The sequence below is a fragment of the Pituophis catenifer genome, unplaced genomic scaffold (genome assembly GCF_029215685.1).
Source record: "Pituophis catenifer annectens isolate HBS135680 unplaced genomic scaffold, rPitCat1.0.hap2 SCAF_1, whole genome shotgun sequence".
Lineage (NCBI taxonomy): Eukaryota > Metazoa > Chordata > Lepidosauria > Squamata > Colubridae > Pituophis > Pituophis catenifer.
In genome coordinates, this window is record NW_027256881.1 from 284,021,829 (window position 1) to 284,042,052 (window position 20,224).

The 20,224-nt window shown below is 37.5% G+C and overlaps 1 protein-coding gene across 1 annotated transcript in view; it reads left to right on the top strand.

The window, feature by feature from the left end:
• Positions 1 to 10,596, top strand: part of LTK (leukocyte receptor tyrosine kinase) — a 108,985-nt gene extending 98,389 nt beyond the window's left edge. The window contains exons 23-29 of the mRNA XM_070931307.1: positions 97 to 226; positions 2,488 to 2,585; positions 6,295 to 6,387; positions 6,952 to 7,053; positions 8,126 to 8,260; positions 8,817 to 8,907; positions 9,829 to 10,596. Of these exons, the coding sequence (XP_070787408.1) occupies positions 97 to 226; positions 2,488 to 2,585; positions 6,295 to 6,387; positions 6,952 to 7,053; positions 8,126 to 8,260; positions 8,817 to 8,907; positions 9,829 to 10,596 (1,417 nt within the window). The remainder of the gene's footprint in view (positions 1 to 96; positions 227 to 2,487; positions 2,586 to 6,294; positions 6,388 to 6,951; positions 7,054 to 8,125; positions 8,261 to 8,816; positions 8,908 to 9,828) is intronic.
• Positions 10,597 to 20,224: the final 9,628 nt, after the last annotated feature.

Sequence of the window (20,224 nt, forward strand, 5' to 3'; positions counted from 1 at the left end):
CAGAATTTAACAAGAGATTAATTTGGTTGCTATCAAAGACCAATTTCATTTTTTCTCCCTTCTTTGCTTTGCTGCTGTGTGGTGGCTAATCTGAAGTAAATTCAGTCACCAGAATATAGTGCAGTGCATCGGGGTGAGCCTGCAAACGTTGCCTCGTTTCATCCTTTTGGAACTGATGACCGGAGGAGACATGAAGAGCTTCCTACGGCAGAATCGGCCTCGGGAGGTGAGTCAGCAATTCCTTTTCCCAACCTTCTCCTGCTCTGGCATCCAATGAGTTGTTGAAACAGGATTTGTTTTCACATTACTACACAGCTTGAATAAAGTAGCTACCATATATGCAGGTTTAGTGACTGTCTTGTTTAGTGGCCATTTGCAGTTATGATGGTGATGAAAAAATAACTTTATGACCAATCTTTACATTTTTACACTTTGTAGGCCTGTAAAATAAAAGAAAGATGATGTAAGATGATAAGCATAGTCATGGTTTCACTTAGCGACAGCATCATTTAACAATAAAGTTGCCTGTCCCTGTTGCAGTCACTCATGGATAAGCCAAACATTTTAGTTTCCAAAATACACCCTAATAAAGGAGAATATCTGTAGCTCAGTGTTGAAATGAGGGGTCCCTGGTGCTCTCTGAGCTTGGTTGTTTTCTTGCAGATGTTTCATTACCCACGCTAGGTAACTTCCTCAGTACTAGACCACTGCACTGACTAGCACTGATGATGTTACCTAGTTTGGATAATGAAGCATCTTCAAGAAAACCACCAAGCTAGGAGAACACCAGGGATCCCTCAAAATTCACCTCCAAAATTGGGTTTGTCTTATCCACACATTGGGTTATCTGCAAGTATGTATAGTATTTTATACACGTATTACAAAAACCCAGTTGAATTTGGAAGTGTGGGTCGCTCTTTCTGAAATTTGCCTGGCCAGGTTTCAAGTGTGGCATAGAGCAAGGGTTGGGACATCTCTAATAAAAAGGTGCTTCAATTCTACATTTGTCTTTTATTTATTTCTAAAATGTATTAACTCCTATCTTGCTGCACAGTAACTCTTGAGTACTTGCATCCTTCACCCTCTTATGTATAAAGATTTACATACTGTTGTTTTTTAAAAAAGAGAGAGACAGACAGACAGACAGACAGAGATATATAATTTTATATAAGAAATACATTCAAAGAAAGAAAAAATAGTAAAGTAAATATGAGAAAGAGAAAAAGAAAAGACAAACAGAAAAAATAGGAAAAAGAATATAAAAACCAGGAAACATGAAATACATACATACATACATACATACATACATACATACATACATACATACATACATATATATATATATATATATATATATATATATATATATATATATGCCTTCCTCTCCTCCTTGGCAGTTATCCATACAACTCTAATCAAACCACTCTCAACGTTTCATCGTAATTCCCTTCTCTCTATAACTTTTTTTTTTTCTAATCATCAAAAAGATTGTCATGTTGTTCTAAAATTATCTCATGTCATGGGTTGGCATGCTGCACAATCCTAGCTGAGTTTCTACACGCATAACAAAGTTTGTGGGATTGGCATTAGACACTCAGAGCCAAAAAAGAAAACCTTCAAAAGTCACATTTCCCTCTTACTTGAAACGCACACCCCAGGATATGGTGTATATGTATAATAAGCATGTAGTGCTTCAGAAAAATAACAGAAGATATGTTTATTTTTTCTGGAAAGCACCATCTTTCTTGGCTTGTGCTGGCAGGGCAGAAGGCACAGTGAGGGAGAGAGAGGGAGAGAGAGAGATTTTCCACTTTTAATTTGGTTCTGTTCCCTCTATTTTTATTTGTTCTTTCAAATGGGAGAGAAACAAACTATACTTCCATCTGAAAGGGACATCAATTCTGAGCTGAAATGGATCATTGTACCCAACATTTGCAAGCAAGGTCAATATTTCCCTATCTCTTTTCAATTTCTGAAGCCGGAGAGGGTGACACTTCAAACCGCTCCTGGGCACAATTAAACATTGTGAATAGTTTTCTCTCACTTCCACCTTGACTGGCAAGTAAACCTCATTTAGCAACCATAACTGGCAACCAAGACCCAATGGCCTAGAGGTGGAGTTCTTGCCTCACAATCAGGAGGTTGTGAGTTTGATCCTAGGTAAAGGCAGATGAAGGGTCTCCTACTTGGGTTTGGACTCGATGACCTGCAAGGTCCCTTCCAACTCTGTTAATTTGTTAAACTCAGTCATTAAACAAAGTGGTGGCTAAGTAACACTGCCATTGTGCTTAGGATCTTACTTCAACTAACTTTTGCTTTATATTTATGACCCGCGAAGGTCATCTGTTCAAGGATTGGTTGTGAAATTAACTTTTTCATGATCATTTAATTGTGAGTGGTCACTAAACGAGGCAGTTGCTAAACAAGGACTCTGAATGTAATTTTCTTTGCCTTCCTCTTTGTCTCTCTCAATGGCATGCCATACAGAATCAGCCATCTGCTTTGACGATGCTGGATTTGCTAAATATTGCCAGGGATATTGCTTGTGGTTGCAAATATCTTGAGGAGAACCATTTCATTCACCGGTAAGTAAAGTTCTTCCACATAATGATTGAGACATGCTTTTTCTATGTTGGATTCTTCTTTTTTTTTAATCGATGGTCCTACATAAGGTTACATTTCTCATGTTATGTCACTTGGAACAAAAAAATCCATGTTTGTCCCAAAGGTGCTTTTTCAAGAGGCAACTGGACTTTCTTTGTTTTTGCTTGAAGACTTTTCATCCAGGAAGCTTCTTCAGTTCTGACTGACAAAGCACCTTTGGGACAGCCATGACCTGGATGACTAAGAATCTCCATAGACAACTTGTGCTTCCAATTTCTTATGATAGAACTATGGAAACTTGTGATTAGAGCATTGGCTGATTGTGCTGATATTGTGCGGTTTCACTGAGGAGTTCCTTCGTTAGTAATCGTCCAATGCCTTCCTACACTTCATCTGTTGCTTTTTTTACATGAACACAATAAGATGGAAAAGCTGTATAATGTGTACTAATATTAGAGTGGGTACTTTTGGAGACATCCAAGGTGTTATCTGGCAGATCTGTTTCAAAACAAATTAAAACTCGTTCCATGGATATTGGAAAGAATCATGACTTTCTAAAAATCTGTAGCAGAATTCGCAGAATTCTGCTTTGAGATTTTCTGAGATTAACAGCAGCTACCTGCAGCAGCCTTACTTGGTACTATTTCAAGTATGTAATCACAGTGTGGTCTATATTTTTTTATTTGCTGTCCAAGAGCAATATTTTAAATATATAATATTACAACATATCCAATATAAAGCAATGATTTATACAGTAACTTATATACATATATACATATATACATATATACATATATACATATATACATATATACATATATACATATATACATATATACATATATACATATATACATATATACATATATACATATATACATATATAGAAGAGGCGATAGACATCATGATCTCCGGAACGTTTACAAGTTTAAAATGTTTTATTTTAAAACTTGTGCTAAGCTTTTTAAAATAAAATTTTTTAAACTTTTAAACGTTCCGGAGATCGTGATGTCTATCGCCTCTTCTATAACTATACCTGGAACTCGCATCTTTAGGACAATACATATACATACATACATACATACATACATACATACATACATATACATATATACATATACACATATACACATATACACATATACACATATACACATATACACACATACATACATACATACATATATATATGTATATATATATATATATATATATATAAATATATATATATATATTCAATTTATATGCCATCCTTCTCCGGAGACTCAGGGCGGCTTACAATGCGTTAAGCAATAGCCTTCATACTTTTGTATATACCTGCTTAGTAGGGCTTTTGGGCCTCCCTAAGTGGTGTTATATATATACATATTTCACCATTTCAACCATTTCATACCAAATTTATATTTGCTGATAAAGAAATAAAGGGAGACTAGTATAGATCTATTTCAAGCTATTTAGCTTTCATCAGCTAGCCATACCCTTACTCGAGTTCGAATCCGAGTAAGGGTATGGCTAGCTGTTGAAAGCTAAATAGCTTGAAATAGATCTATACTAGTCTCCATTTATTTCTTTATCAGCAAATATAAATTTGGTATCTATCTATCTATCTATCTCCTCTAGATACTATCTTCAATATTCCAGTTTCCACTAGATGGCAGTGTTGCATCAGAAGATTAAAATGGCATCTCTTCCTTCCACCTTGCCTGTTTCCCAAAAAGCTAAGCAGGATTGGATGTAGTGCAAGGCAAACCACTTCCATTATTACTGCTGAGAAAACATGTGACAACTGAGGGAAATTACTAGCTATCAGCAATGTGCAAAGGGTGAGCCACATCTCAATAATGCAGCTATAAAGGGGCTGTCTATAAATATGATAAAGATGCTAATACTGAATTGACTACACTCCTGTATTTGGAGATGATAGCTTTCTGCAATGTGGGGCCTTATAGAAGATGTTAGCCTCCCAAAACTTACAATTAGCAAAGCTTGTTTAGAAACATTGTTAGACTGCACTTTGTGTCCTTTTTCAGTGTCATGTATGTTGGATGGGTGATACGTGTTGGAATTTCATAGTATCTGGAGGAGTGCATGTTACCCATCTCTGCTTTAAATTTCAAAATCTGTATTGGCCACATATTCTTAGATGGGTTTCAGCAGGTTCTGACCAGTTCTGGAGAACCAGTAGCAGAAATTTTGAGTAGTTCGGAGAACCAGTAGTAAAAATTCTGACTGGCCCCACCCCCATCTATTCTCTGCCTCCCAAGTCGCAGCTGATCAGGAGGAAATGGGGATTTTGCAGTAACCTTCCCCTGGATTGGGGAGGGAATGGAGATTTTACAATATCCTTTCCCTGCCACACCCACCAAGCCATGCCCACCAAGCCATGCCATGCCATGCCCACCAAGCCACACCCACAGAACCGGCAGTAAAAAAATTTGAAACCTACCACTGTTTTACTACAGGATAGCAAAAAAGGAGCAAGCTTTCCTCTCCATTTCCTGGGGCATCTGTCATAAGCAGGAGTCAGACTTGTGATGAAGTGAAACAATTTCATATAATTCCCGTTTTCCTTCTTTTCAATTTCCTTTTCAATATAACTTTAGAAAATGAGCATTTGTTAAGCTTCTTTAAAAACAAAAATGCTCATGGTAAAATTTGTTTTTTCTATTAATTCAGATGGTTTCAGTAGATCACCCATGGGGGAGAAGGAAGATTCTGAATTATTCATCACTTTAAAAAAACTGATCCAAACCTGGTTTGATGTATTATTACACTATTTGACTGGCAATTCCAATCTGAGCTATCAATATATTTTTAATGTATGATAAATAAAATGCTAAATAAATTGAGTAGTAAAATTAAATTATGGTAGAAAATTCAGAGATGCCATATAAGGAATGCTCCAGGCTCTGTTTTCTGACTTACTTCCAATTTTCCCAAGGAAATTTGAGAACATTGCAAATGGTAGGGAACCAGAATATGTCCATGTACTTAAAGCAGTGACTAAATTAACGAGGGACTAAAAGTGTGCATAAGCAATTGCATCAGTTGTTTAAAGAGGGGCATGTGCTTCCTCTTAAAAGCTAAAAGGAGTCTTCAAAACTGTGAGTTCCACAACCCTCCAAAACCTTCAGAAGCATTTTGCACATTTCTGGTATCTATTTTCCTCAGATGTCACATTAAAAAATGCTTTTCTTGGGTCATGCTCAACAGCATGTACCAATAAAGGAGAATATTTGAAATGAGGGGTCCTCGGTGTTCTCTGAGCTTGGTTGTTTTCTTGAAGACATTTAATTACCAAACTAGATAACATCATCAGTGCTGCTGATGTTACCTAGTAAAACAACCAAGCTCAGAGAGCAGCAAGGGCCCCTCAGCAGTATGTAGTTTTCTCAGCAACAGCGTGGAGGTGGCTTGCCTTGTACTAACTAAGTCCAATCCTGTTTAGATTTTTTTTGGCATCAGGAAGATTGGATAGGTGTTGAAGCTGGACTCATTGCAAACTATGTTTCTGTGATGGATTTTGTACCTTATGAAACAGGCTATTCAGGGGAAACAGTATTTGACTGTTTGAATGTAATAAAGTATTAGAACAACAGAGCTGTTCTTGCAAAAGTGAGAAGTATCTAATACTTAATTGTTTTAATATTACTAACTTCCACTTTGTACACTCGTGACTTTTTTAAAAAGGGATATAGCTGCAAGGAATTGCCTTTTGACCTGTTCTGGTTCTGGGCGAGTAGCCAAAATCGGTGACTTCGGAATGGCCCGAGATATCTACAGGTAAGGAGAAGGGAAGTGGGATGGCTAAAAGTTTATTTCAATGTGAAGAAAATGTATCCACGTCTAACAATATTAAATTGAGAGAGCAATCCACAGCACTTTTCCTTGATTATGCAGCAGTAGAGACATTATCTAGGAGCAATCCATGGAATAAGAAGGAAGATGGAATGATGGGCATTTTATTTATTGATGCTAGTGAATGTTTCATTTTAGGAACAGATGTTCAGACTTACTTACAGAGCCACGGTGGCACAGTGGTTAGAGTGCAGTACTGCAGGCTACTTCTGCTGACTGCCAGTTCAAATCTCACCAAGCTCAAGGTTGACTCAGCCTTCCATCCTTCCGAGGTGGGTAAAATGAGGACCCAGATTGTTGGGGGCAATATGCTGACTCTGTAAACCGCTTAGAGAGGGCTGTAAAGCACTGTAAAGCAGTATAGCAGTCTAAGTGCTAATGCTATTGCTACTTGTGTGAAATGCAATCTTGCAGTGGAAATGCAGGGAAGAAGGAAAGAATGGATCTTTTTGCTGCCTTACAAAGCATCTTCTTTTTCTACTTGGTCAGGGCAAGCTATTATCGCAAAGGTGGGCGAGCCATGCTTCCGGTCAAGTGGATGCCTCCAGAAGCTTTCCTGGAAGGCATCTTCACTTCCAAGACAGACACCTGGTAAATACTTCGCTTTAATCTTAGCCTGTGGAATTGGCTTCATAACTTATTTAATAAAGCTTATATGCCGCCCTTTCTCCATAGGACTTCTCTAACTGCTGAGAAATCCATTCAAAGCATTCAGGAGACTTATTCACAGCTACCTGCAGATAGGATTACACGCTAAATCACTTTTTTCAAGATAAACAGAAGTGGCAGGGACTGATGTGGCAGAAGCAATATTTTGCTAGCTCTCTGTCCATAACTAATAGGAGTGTCAGGGCTTTGATCAATCCCATTCTGGCTCTGGGAAGATCACCCTGATTAATTAGAGGGTGGACCGTGGTTTCTCCAAGTTGCAATATTCTGAAATAAAACCCGAAGAAATATTCTCTAATAAAACTCATTTATTTGTTATAAAGAAAATAAAACATCTCACTAAGAAAAGTAATTGTTACATTTTGAAATAGTTCGTGCCAGCTGCTTTCTCAGCAGCCGACACCTCTGGCAAGAGAACAAAAGAAAGAGTGAAGGAATGTGGGTGGATGCAGATACACGTAGCTTACTGATAAGAAGTTGGCAAGCTACGGAAAGTCTGACAGTCCAGAAATAATTAGCTCAGCTGGTAAATAAAAGAACGCAGTGACAAGGAGGATGGTTGGGAAGCAATGGAAGAGACTGGGATAAACAGCTTTGATGGTGCTAAACCAGGGGTCAGCAATCTGCAGCTCTGGAGCTGCATGTGGCTCTTTCATCCCTCTGCTGTGGCTCCCTGTCACTCAAAATATGCGTCTCAACCTCCAATGTGTGGCACCCGCCAGCATGCAGTTTTTGAATGAGCTTTTCAACCCCCGGAAGGCCAACCATGGATTAAATCCAAGAAAAGAAAAGTTTCAGAAGAAAACAGAACATTTAATTCAACTACATATGCTAGTTTGTGGCCGCTTAAGAAATAGTCAGGCATGGAAAGCGTTTTGTGGCTCCCAGTGTTTTCTTTTCTGTGTGAAATGGGTCCAAATGACTCTTTGAGTGTTTAAGGTTGCAAACCCCTTTGCTAACCCAAAGGATAATGCTCTGAATTTATTCGTGTTAGGTCCTTCGGAGTGCTGCTTTGGGAGATTTTCTCCTTGGGCTATATGCCTTATCCATGTAAAACCAACCAGGAAGTATTAGAGTTTGTTACCAGTGGAGGAAGAATGGACCCTCCCAAGAACTGCCCTGGACCTGTGTGAGTATGACTGCTTTATTGAATAAAAAGGGGGACATTCAGAAAACAATCGAGATTGTTTTTAATATGGCTTACCACTCTTTAAAGTTTAGGTTTATCAAAACTGCACCAATTTAGATAAAATGTTTTGCCTACTACCTACCCACATTGGAGATTATGCAATACACACACACACACGGAGGGGGGAGGGAGGGAGGGGGGGAGAGAGAGAGAGAGTGAGAGATCAGTGTTATATTTTCCTTAGAAGTATTAGGCTCTTCTAAATGAGCAAGGAGAAAAAAAGGAAGACTGCCTGGTTTCCTATGGCAGCTGGCTGAAAAACCTCTGGCACTACTTTTTGTAGTGTAAAATTATGAACATGGCCCCCTTTTTACCATCTGAACATTTCCTTATGGTATGAGTGCATGTGAATCATCTCAGATGAGAGATCTCCTGAGGGTATGACCAACGTTGCTTCACCCTTACTTAAAGTCCCTGCTGGTGGTGAAACCTCATCTTCTCTAATAAAGGCGTTTTTATAAGGGAACTTATTCTTTTTTCCAATTTCTTCTCCAAGCTATCGGATCATGACACAATGCTGGCAGCACAGTCCCGAATACAGACCAAATTTCTCTACAATCCTGGAAAGGATCAAGTACTGCACACAAGTAAGTGGTCTTCTTATGCAAAATAGCTGATTTATTCCTGCTTTACTCTTTATGCACCGCTTCATTTTTCATGACCCTCACTCACTCGTGATCATATTGTGGTCTTTTATTCTGTAAGCCGCCTTGAGTCGCCATGGGCGAATAGGCGGGAAAAATAATAAATAAATAAATAAATAAATAAATAAATAAATAAATAAATAAATAAATAAATAAATAAATCAGTCAGTCAGTCAGTCAGTCAGTCAGTCAGTCAGTCAGTCAGTCAGTCAGTCAATAAGACCCTGATTATTGGCCAGTCTAATTTGTGATTGTCTTCTGAACTCTTATTTGTCTTCTTCCTCACTCCCACCCTACCATCCACAAACCCACAATTCCTTGCATTCTGGAGAGGTTTTCTGAAGAATTTGATAATTTTTTTTATATTCAGAGGCACAACTGATTATAATCAGAAATTAATGATGTGTTCTTCACTTCTGGGAAATGTTAAGAAAAGGAAGAGCCGTGCACACATACATATAATGTCTACCGCTTCAATTAATCACCATCTCTCTTCCAGAGCATGTGTGTGGAGATTCTCAGTAAACCAAATTATGGTTCTCCCAAAGATGCTTTTTCAAAAAGCAACTGGACTTTCTTTTTTCCTTTAAGACATTTCGCTTCTCATCCAAGATGCTTCTTCAATTCACCATTCAACATATTTAGTTCATCATTCAATCAGAACTGAAGAAAAAGCAAGAAAGTCCAGTTACCTTTGGAAAAAGCAGTCTTGGGACTTCTAAAGCATCTTTTCTAAGTTAAGTAAGACCATGCATCTATGGATTTTGTTTAGTTTGGTCTTGTGCAACTCTGTGAGAGAGTGTCTGCTAAGTGCTTTAACAAAAGAGTAGCACAAGAAATCCAACATCTTGGTTTGTCTTTTAGGACCCTGACGTGATCCATACTGAATTGCCCATTGAATGCAGCCCCACACCAGAGGATGAAGGAAGCACTGTGCTACATCCAAATAGCAACACAGGAATAGTTCCTTTGCTTGGGAATCAGTGCCCTCAGATAAACCACCAAGCAATTGAAGAACATGATTCTGGGAACAAATATGGACAATGTCCCCAAGAGCTATTAGTGGAGAACCTTAGTAACTGGAGAGCAAGAGGACCAAACTTACCACGTTTCAGCCATTCCAGCAGTGGGGCTTGGGCTCAACCAGTCTTAAACCAGAAACTGGATTCCACAAGTCAGCCAGCACATAAGTTGAAGAACAAAACCAAAAACCTTTGGAACCCAACATATGGATCCTGGGTCATGGAGAATAATTGCCAATCCAGTCCCAGCTCTAAACTCAACACAATGCAAGAGCGAGAAGATTCAGGATTTGATGGGAATTATAGTCCCACCCCTAGTTCTCGGGCCTCGCCTTCATCTCCAAGTCAGAACCATTCTCCTCACATTGATATTGGTGGGATTGAACTGGTGAAGCTGCAGAATTTCCCTTGCGGCAATGTGAATTATGCTTATGATGACCTCTGCTATGAAATAGGTCACCCTTCACCTTTGGCTGTAGAGCCAGCCACAGTCATGAGGAGTGGAAGTCTGCACAGGGATAGCAAGCTTGTTTTCAAGACAGAGAAAACCTCAAGGGAGAGAGATTCTGGTCTCTCCTTGTCTGATGATCTGAATGTTACTCCTATATAACAGGGGATGCTGAAGAATCATATCTTCAACTTTGGATATGGCTGCAAGAGCAATTAAAAAGTCCTCCATCCCTATTCTTAAATTGGGTGGATTAATATCACTCTCTGGCTTCCTTTCCTATGAATGCCCAATGAAGCAGTTCAAAATGTAACATTGGTTCCAATCTATTAAATTTGTGGTTACAGAAAGAGATGATGTCCTTGTTAAAATGGTTCAGGGTTTAGTTGGAAGTGGTCATACCCAATCACCTCTAATAAAAATTATCTATATCATAAAACAGAACATGTAAGAAACGGCAAAACCAATCATTACCGGTTTAAACCAGTGATCTGTAAATTATTGTACTTTCCAACTTATTTATCATAATACTGTATGGGAAATTAAATATACTTAGTTTACTTAAGGCACTATTGCCCAAAGTGAATGGTAACAAAGAAACTAGATTAAGAAAGGACAGAAATTATCTGTTTTCTGCAGAAAAAGCACAGAAAACAAATAAAAGGTTTGTAAAGGAGCAAACAGAACCGAGGCCTTCCTTTTCATTACTGAAAATGGTTTTGCCTCACAAAATCCAACTTAGGTCTCTGGAGTCAGAATTATTCCTCATTAGTTATAGCTCAGTGGGCTAAATGCTTTTAATGGACCTCACAAGGCACCCCTAATGTACAAGCAGTCTGTGTTCAATAGTAGCAACTCATGCTTCAGTAGAGGTCTTTTTTGTACAAATACACTTAATAATAATGTAAACTCTTTGAAGGTGAACCATAGTTAAGTTAGTTACTTAAAACAGTATCAACAAAAAAGTATTTTAATTTTCAGGACAATCTTGCCTTATTAAGTAACATTTGGTCTCAAATTTTATCCTCTAATAGCTGTTGGTGTTATTAAGGAATACAATTCCAGACCAAGTGCCAGCTACATTCTTGAAAATTAAGGAGTTATGAGTTCACTATTAGCAAGTTCAGAACAAGGTTGAGGGACAGAAAAGGATATTTAGAAGCAGCATGAATTTATTAAGCAATATAACTCTTTAAATCATAAATCTTTATAGAAAATTCCATTTTTAGCCCAAGTCATTTCATGGATGCATTTCTGTTTTACACAAGGTAACTTTGAGTGTGTTTCACTGCAGGGAATCAATACAGAGTTTAGAGCTGTCAATGGATTCAGAGGACTGTGTACAGTATCTTCATGTACCTGATGTATAAACTGGATAGATGCTCAAGAGATACGTTCAAGGCTATATAGGCTACTCTTTTTTAGAATCAGTCTTGCTGTATCTATTTTATCTTACAGTTCTCCGGCTGAAAGTTAAAGTCTTCAGAAGATGTTCAGTATTGTTCTGTTGTTATCAGTTCTTGATCTTAGCAAAGCTTTTCTCTTGGTTTAGTGATCATCTAGATAAGAGATTTCCTGACATTTCGATGGCAACAGACCACCTTGTCTGTGAAGATGCCCGCCACAAGTCCAAGTGAAACGTCAGGAAATTTATTGTCAAAACCACAGTTACTAAACCTTGAAACCCAACACTGCTCAACAGATAGTGGCTGTAAAAGCTTACACCAGTATATTCTTGTCTTAGAGTTTGGTGTAATGTGCAAATAGTAGGTATACGTTATGTTTGTATGTCATTTTAATCACAATATAATTACCTGCCTTATTGGTAGTAATGGACTTCTTTCCATGAACTCCCAGAGATTTTTAATCCCCAAAACATCAGAATCATGAAGTAAGGTCTAAGTAATTCATTGGTTCGGTGTAGCAAGAGCAGAAAGTTTTCTTGAAAACCAGTGTTAAAATTTTATTTAGCAAAATTAATGATTAAGGAACATTTCCCAAAGATCTTTAATACCATTTTAGAAAAATAAAGTCCTTATTGTTAGTGCACAGTGCTTTTATTTTGTATCTCTATTAATCTATATGGCTATAGATCCCAAGATCCTGGTTGCACTTCTTACCTTCTCATGACTTGTTATGGCTTGCAGTGCTATCTTAATAGTTTACTTTGATCCAGGCATAATTTGATCTACCATCCTGTTCTGACATTCCTTTTCCGCAGTAGCCTAGAGAAGAATTGCTTATTATTTCATCCTTTTCACTTTTGTACCAAGGATCTGGGATTACCTTTAAGGATGGGAATGCTGTTTGCCATCTTTCTCTTTATGGTCATGCTTCTATGCAATTTTAAATCATATTAAGATATACACAACAGAGATATAAAGGCAGCTTAATGCAGCTCTTTCGTCTTTATTATTCAGAACTATTTTCCATGGACGCTAATGGATAAAATACTCCCTTAAAATTGTAATTTCTCAGCAGATGCAGTGTCAATTCCAGATTCAAGTCTGTTGAGGCCTCTGTATAATTGAAGGGTACAATCTGGGACCGGAAGTTTAGTCTTCCGAGCTTTCGGACTCATGCTGGAGCCCATCATCAGAGAACTTCTCTTTCATCAGAATGTGTCACATGTTGTGGTGAGAAAGAAGTTCCCTGAGGATTCCAGCACAAGTCCAAAAGCTCAGAAGACTAAACCTCTGGTCCCAGTGACTGACCCAGATTGGATCCTGCAACATTATCCTGGGACGTGTATATTTGCCTGCATTATAATTATTTGTAATTATTTCATCTCCCTCCAGCCTCTAAAGAGTTCTTTGGAAGAAAAATTATGGTAGCAATATATGTAAGATCAGAGGATTTTAAATAGGAAAAGAGAAGTTGACTCTTCATAAAATTCCATGCTAAGGCAAGACTATTGTGCAATAAAAGCCTTATCTGGAATACTCTCCAGTCATGTTTAGAACAGAGCAACTACATTACTTATGGCATTAAGCTTACATTAATTTAAATGAGATTCCTCTGGAATAAACCAAATTGCTATTTGGAAATAGCAATACCAATCCCCCTACAATGCTTGGAACAGCACTATATGCTTTCATTACTTTTTTCGGATACAATAAAAGTGACTGTAAAAAGATAAATCCTTTCAGCTACCGTACTTCACTAGAATATACCTATATTTCAGGGTGTATCTTGGCATTATGTTAACTGAAGAATGGGAATGCTCAGTCACAAATGTTTATTACTTGTTTTAAGGGGAAAAAATGCCACTCTATTATTCACTCCACGTAATTTTCCATCACTTCGAAAAGAAAAAAATAGCATTATTGAAATCATCTTATTAGCCCTGCCTATTTTCAATCAAGATATGTGAATGAGAACTCAGTTCATCTGTTCATCATAGCAGTTTACATTTTGGAAAATATGGATGATGCTGTCAGCCCTAGGAGCAATTAAACCAGATCAGGAAGTCAGCTCCACTGGCAGATTAAAACTACTTTTATTGAAATTGACTATAAAACCAGAAACTTGCCATTGTTCTGTACCAGAAGTGGTATGCAGCAGGTTCTGACCAGTTCAGGAGAACCGGTAGTGGAGAACCGGTAAATACCATCTCTGACTGCCCCCCCCACCCATCTATTCTCTGCCTCCCGAGTCCCAGCTGATTAGGGGGGAGGGAATGGGGATTTTGCAGTAACTTTCCCATGGAGTGGGGAGGGAACGGAGATTTTACAGTATCCTTCCCCTGCCACGCCCACCAAGCCACGCCCACAGAACCAGTAGTAAAAAATTTTGAATCCCACCACTGTTCTGTATCTCCTCCTCCTTATAGTTCAGTTAATTAGGAAGGCACATGCCTGAGTTGCTTCTGAATGTCATCCCATCATGGACTTGAAAAATACTTCAATCCCTTTTGTCTAGACCAGTCCTTAAACTTTGTTCTCTCATGACACCTTCCTACTTTTAAAAATTATGGGGAACACCTAAAGAGTTTTTGTTTGAGTGGGTTATATTTAAAAATTAGAGTTGATACATTCACTGTTGCTACTCCTCACAATCATTTGAGAGGGGATTTTAATATTGTACCATATTATTTTTCAACATAAAATGGCATATGATTTTGACCTTGTGAACGTATTGGGGACCTCCAGAGGACCTCACCTTAACAGGCATTGGCCTAGGCAATGTATCTTGCATATCTCCATCAGAGATATCTTTGTTTCTCCCTATGGATTGACCTAGCATTTCAGGATATCATTTTTAACTATGTCAGAAGGGTGGGAGGGAATTTTTTGTTCCAGGCTCAGACTGTTGGGGAGATACACTGATATCTCAGATTTGCTGTTACCCTCCCACCTCATTCCAAGAAAGGGAAATCTGAATCTCAGGCCAAAAAAAGCAATATAAACTATTGCTTATAAAGCAATAGTAAAGCATATGCAGTTTGTTACACTCTTCTTAACACCCCCTCCTCCATTCTTATTGGGGAAAGGAGGTTTGACCAACTAATATGCTGGACTCAATACATGTTTTTCCCTTGTAAGGATAAGGAGTGTTGTTTTCAAGAAAAAAAGAGGAAACAAAACAGATAATCTCTTCTGCTTCTGATAAAGAGTTATAGAACTCCAGGAGTATCACTTCCTTTTACAGTTTTTTTTCCCACCACTTATATATTCTTCCCTTTAAAAAAAATCTTGTACAATAGTATCCACTAATAATTAATAAAATCTTTCCTTCTCTACTATGGGTCTGAGGAAAATATTGTGAATCCCCAAAATTATGTTTTCTTGAATACTACTATTGTGCATGTGTTTATCTAATTTGACATTCATCTGTCCCCAGTAAAGAAAGAAACATGATACCAAGAACATTAAAAAATTAATGAACATGTTTTTAATTATATTTATTTGTTATAGCACATTTTGACTACTCAGGTTCTTAAACCCATACAATTAGGATACCCAAATTCTTCACACTGTAGTGTTTGGCACAACATTGTCTATAAATGAAAAACTCTTTGTATGCTAGTAGTAATAAAACTAGAGTTGTAGTTAAAGTCAACTTGGCTATCTGAAAGCATAATTTCTCATCATGAATGATTCATAGAATTCAGCAGGAGAGGATCCAGCTTTTTCTATTTCAAATCCACAACTCTAAATTCTCAATGGATTGTAAAACTCTTTTAAGTACAAAATTATTTGCCATTCTCTATATTGCACTTTTCCTTTCAACTCCTAAGTAAATGCATCACAACAACATATGGAGTCCCACAACAACCCTGTGTGAAAAGCATGTCTACTTTTTAAAGAAGTAGAGAAAGAAATATTTCTTGGAAAGTGTAAGGAGAGGTAAATGTTTGTGGCACTCAATTTGAAGTAATTTTCAGTGTGTCATTTTCCCCACTGAAACTTATGGCAGCTGTTTCTTTTAAAAGGGGGGGGGAGGGGACCGAAACGTATTTCATAAAATTTCCTTGATCAGGATCTTTTTAGGAACTATCTGTTTCTCCTAGATAGCCCTAAAGACCACATTTTAATAAAACAGCTAAAAGGCACCAGAGAAGATAATTATGGTCATATATGGTAGACCAAACCTACCAAGGAGAGCTTGCAAAGATCAGGATACAAAGAAGAGAAATTAGAAAAGACAAAAGCTATCCTTTGTGTATTATTATATGTCTGTAGCCTGAGCAATAATTAGTCAGAATCTACAGATTGGCTATCAGATCTTAGATGGAGAGGCAATTTAGGATAATGATTAAAAAAAAAATAGCAGAAGGCAACAAAAACTCAGTGACCCTTTGAACAGACAACAGCAGGTAAGAGATTGCCAGATGAAAAATTTATACAAGGGAGAGAAGGAGACTCTCTATACGTAAGTACAGAGAAATACCAAAGTATTTCTAAACTCTCAAAATCAAAACCGGAGGTTAACTAAAACATTTTCGGGGGGGGGGAAGGTGGATATATGGAGCTTGCCTTTATAGTGTTATCTACCACGACACTCAAGATAAAACACGACAAGATTCTATTTTAAACTCTTCCCTTGAAACCTCTACTAGGAGTTGGCATCATAGTGACCATAGATGTTTTCAACCAAAATTCTTATTAACTTCTTCCAGTTGTTTGGAATTAACCAAAAATGTTGAAACGCATAATCTTAAACACCTGGAGTGCACCAAGATACCATCTGCATATCCCTCTAACAATCCATCATTTGGAAAACCCTAGTCTAAAGAAAATGAAAACAAAATTATTGCAAAGCCACTTTTGCTATCTAGTTCCATGAAGTCCTACCTCCATGATAGTGTTACAACATATCTGCATCTGGACATACCCTTGACATACAACCTGGCTAGGATGCATTTCAAACAACAACATTGCAGAGCTTGGCAATTCCGGACTGCCCTTTTTTTTTCAGAGGCAGCTAAAATGCAGATTTTATTCATTGATTTCATTCTTCACTTTTCAATTGGAGAGCAGCTGCCTGCCATGCTCCTGCCTCATCCCCAAGAAAGAGTTAAGCATTGTTGGCTCATGATGGAAGGAACTGAAGAAAGGGGCTTTGGGGAAAGATAGGCTTGGAATGCTTTGAAAATGGAATGGAAAATCACAGACAAAATTTATTATAAAACTTTCTGGTGTCCTGAGCTCTTTCTCAACATGTATAAGAAGTAGCAATATATAAATGAGATGTTTTCATTTTTTAAAAAACCAAATAACTTTTAGGCTGAAATACATTTTTAAATAATTTTGTTCCAAATCATAATTTCCAATCCCATATCTAATTATTACACAAAATTCTACATCCAGATAACTTAATAAGGCCTATTTTTAAAAAAATAATCTACACATACAAAAATATATTTAGTAGCCATTTTAAAAAATTCTGGCCAATTATAAGTTTAATTTAAAATTAGTTATGTCAGAAGATTCTCACATTACACTCAGGGGTTGCTATGAAAGTTTAAAAACTGTGAACAGCAACTTTGAATTCTTCAACCTAATGACGGTTGTGTTGCTGGGACGGCTTCAATTTATTGAACAAGGATTTATCTATAAATAAGTGTGGGTTTATTTTATTTATCTGCTTTTTAGTGTACATCAGAGCCTTCTAGATTTTTTGCACAATGGAATAGCAAAATGTTATATCATCTCATCCATTCTGAAATTAGACCCAAAGAGACATGGAGATGAAAGAATTAAAGAGTGGCTGAAACTGACTTGTGAATCTGCTGAAACTGACAAGCAAATGGGAGGCCGTTTTTATATATTAATGCTCATCAGACTGTCTACAGCAGCAGCCCCCAACCTTTTGGGCTCCAGAGACCAATTCCATGGAGGGAGGTTTTTCCACGGACCAGAGGGGGCAGGGTTTCACATGCTGCCTGCATCCTGCAGATGGGGCTTCACTTGTTTGTGCAGCCCAGGTTTTGGCATGCCGTGGCCCGGTACCAGTCCATGGACTGGGAGGGTTGGGGACCCCGGACTACATGAAGAGTAAGAAAAACACAGTGCTCTAGCATTTAAAAATGTGTAGTCTCCAGAACCTCCCAAGGTGGGTGGGACTGAATTTTAAGCCCATTTTTTTAAATTAATGTTACCCCTTAATATCCTCTCCTGGACCAACCAAAACATCAGGACAATATTATTTTTTTCCTTAAAGTCTTAGAACTTTAAGGGAAGAAGTAAATGCCATTTTCATTCTAAAACCAGAAAACTGGGTCACATTTTCAGCCTTGCCTACTTAGTGAAGTCCCTAAGGATGAGAAAGGTTATCCTCTACTGTTTTATGGAGAAAAGGAAATTAAATACTATGTCAAACAAAAATTAGCCTCAGATATTTGAAAAGCTGAAAAGTATTTTGGCAGCTCTAGCCATTAAGATGACACTAACATGCTACGGAACTATAGAGAAGGCCACAGAAATGGAGCCACAGAGGTAGGATGGTCACCCAACCGGTACAGAAGGACTACTTTTTCTTCTTCCATTATTGAAGAGAAGATATCTTCAGGTTTGCTATAGGGCCTAAAAGAACTCTAAGCAAGCACACACAAAGCCTTGAATCACAATAGCACAGGGTAAATGTTAGGTCACATAATCATTGAATTTATATGGCTAGACTGTAGCAAACAGGGGGAATATACTCTGTAAAATCAGCTTGTCTTAATTTTTGATCAGTGTGACTTCAAGCCTATCTCAAATCCTGGTGGCTCAGCAGACTGAAAGCATTGTGATTAACACCAGCTGTCCGAAATTACTGTAAGTTCGAATCTCACCAAGCTCAAGGTTGACTCAGCCTTCCATCCTTTCTAAGGTAGGTAAATTGAGGACCCAGTTTGTGGGGGCAATAAGCTGACTTTGTATAAATATACAAAAAGTATGAAGGCTATTGTTTAACGCATTGTACGCCGCCCTGAGTCTCCGGAGAAGGGCGGCATATAAATCAAATTAAAAAAAAAAAAACAAGAACCAAGAATTAATATTGCAAGGTTTCTCTTTTGTTGAATTCACTTCCTAAACCTTTATCCAATCAATCAATTAAATATACCAGATTTAACTGATGTACCGAGTGGATTTTTAACACAAAGCCTAAATATCAAAAACCTGAAACACAAACTTTCTGCTTGATAATTTTTCCCTTATACCTTCAAAAGCCTGCTAGTAGACCCAAACAGAAGTGCAAAGTGAGGAAGCCACTTGGTGATTAAACTGTTTTATCGCTGAGTGACAAGGCTGAAGATTTAGTCCCTGGATGTGGGGGAAAAAATCTGTGTCAACTAGATAAATTAATAATTGTTTCATTTCATAAACTGAGTCATTAAAGTAGGATCCCACAAATATTCAAATACATAGTGACTGATTAGGTGTCACTTCTGTATTCACACACACTGAATTTATCCTGAAGCTAAATATCTTAAAATACATGGCTCTTCTTTGTCTCTACAATTTCTTGGATTACAAGAATCTTAAATTTAGGAGCCTTAAAATCAGTCTCAGGCTATTTTTAAACATGTTAGCAATTAAAGACATTAATGCAATTAGATTAATGCAAACCAAACTCTTTAGATGAGAACCAACATTTTAGCTTTTAGAATTGTTCAGCATCTCTAGCAGAGAGAGTCAAACACACAGAGACAGTTACTCACTAATTCTGAAACAAGAATAAATATGGCTATTCATGTCCTTTGCACACATTGGTTTTATGTCAATTATACCCAGAGTTCTTTATATATATGGCAATTTAAAAAATCTATCTACTTAGATGTGAGCAAGTTAAACAGGTTAATTTGGTATTCAATGTTTGGAAGGGGTAGTTGTACTGACAAAGTGCATAATATTTTTGCAGGAATGGGAAGGGAAAAAAGCTAATTCAAGGGAAACATGGCTTAGCAAAGAAAGAGAAAGTTAGACTGTGAGGCTAGGATCAAGAGTAAATTCTTGAATTGTCTATGAGATACCATTTGGTTTCTGAAGCTTCAGCAGCATTCTGTGCATATTTTCATTTTTTTTTTCCTGTACAAGAATAGAAACTAGAGTATTTATTTTTTTTAAAAAAAGGAAAACTATGAATCTATATATTCTGCACCAAGTTCCAAGATGTGTTGCACATCTGCAAACACGGGAATATTTACAGTGTAAACGCTGGAGAAAGGAGGGAAGCCTGCTTGTTGGTTTTGAAGATTTCTTCTTTGAAGGAGATCTCTGATATATATATATATATATATTTACTCTAAGACCAAGGTCAATAAACAGCAATACTGAATTAGTTGGTTCACATGTAAGCAAAT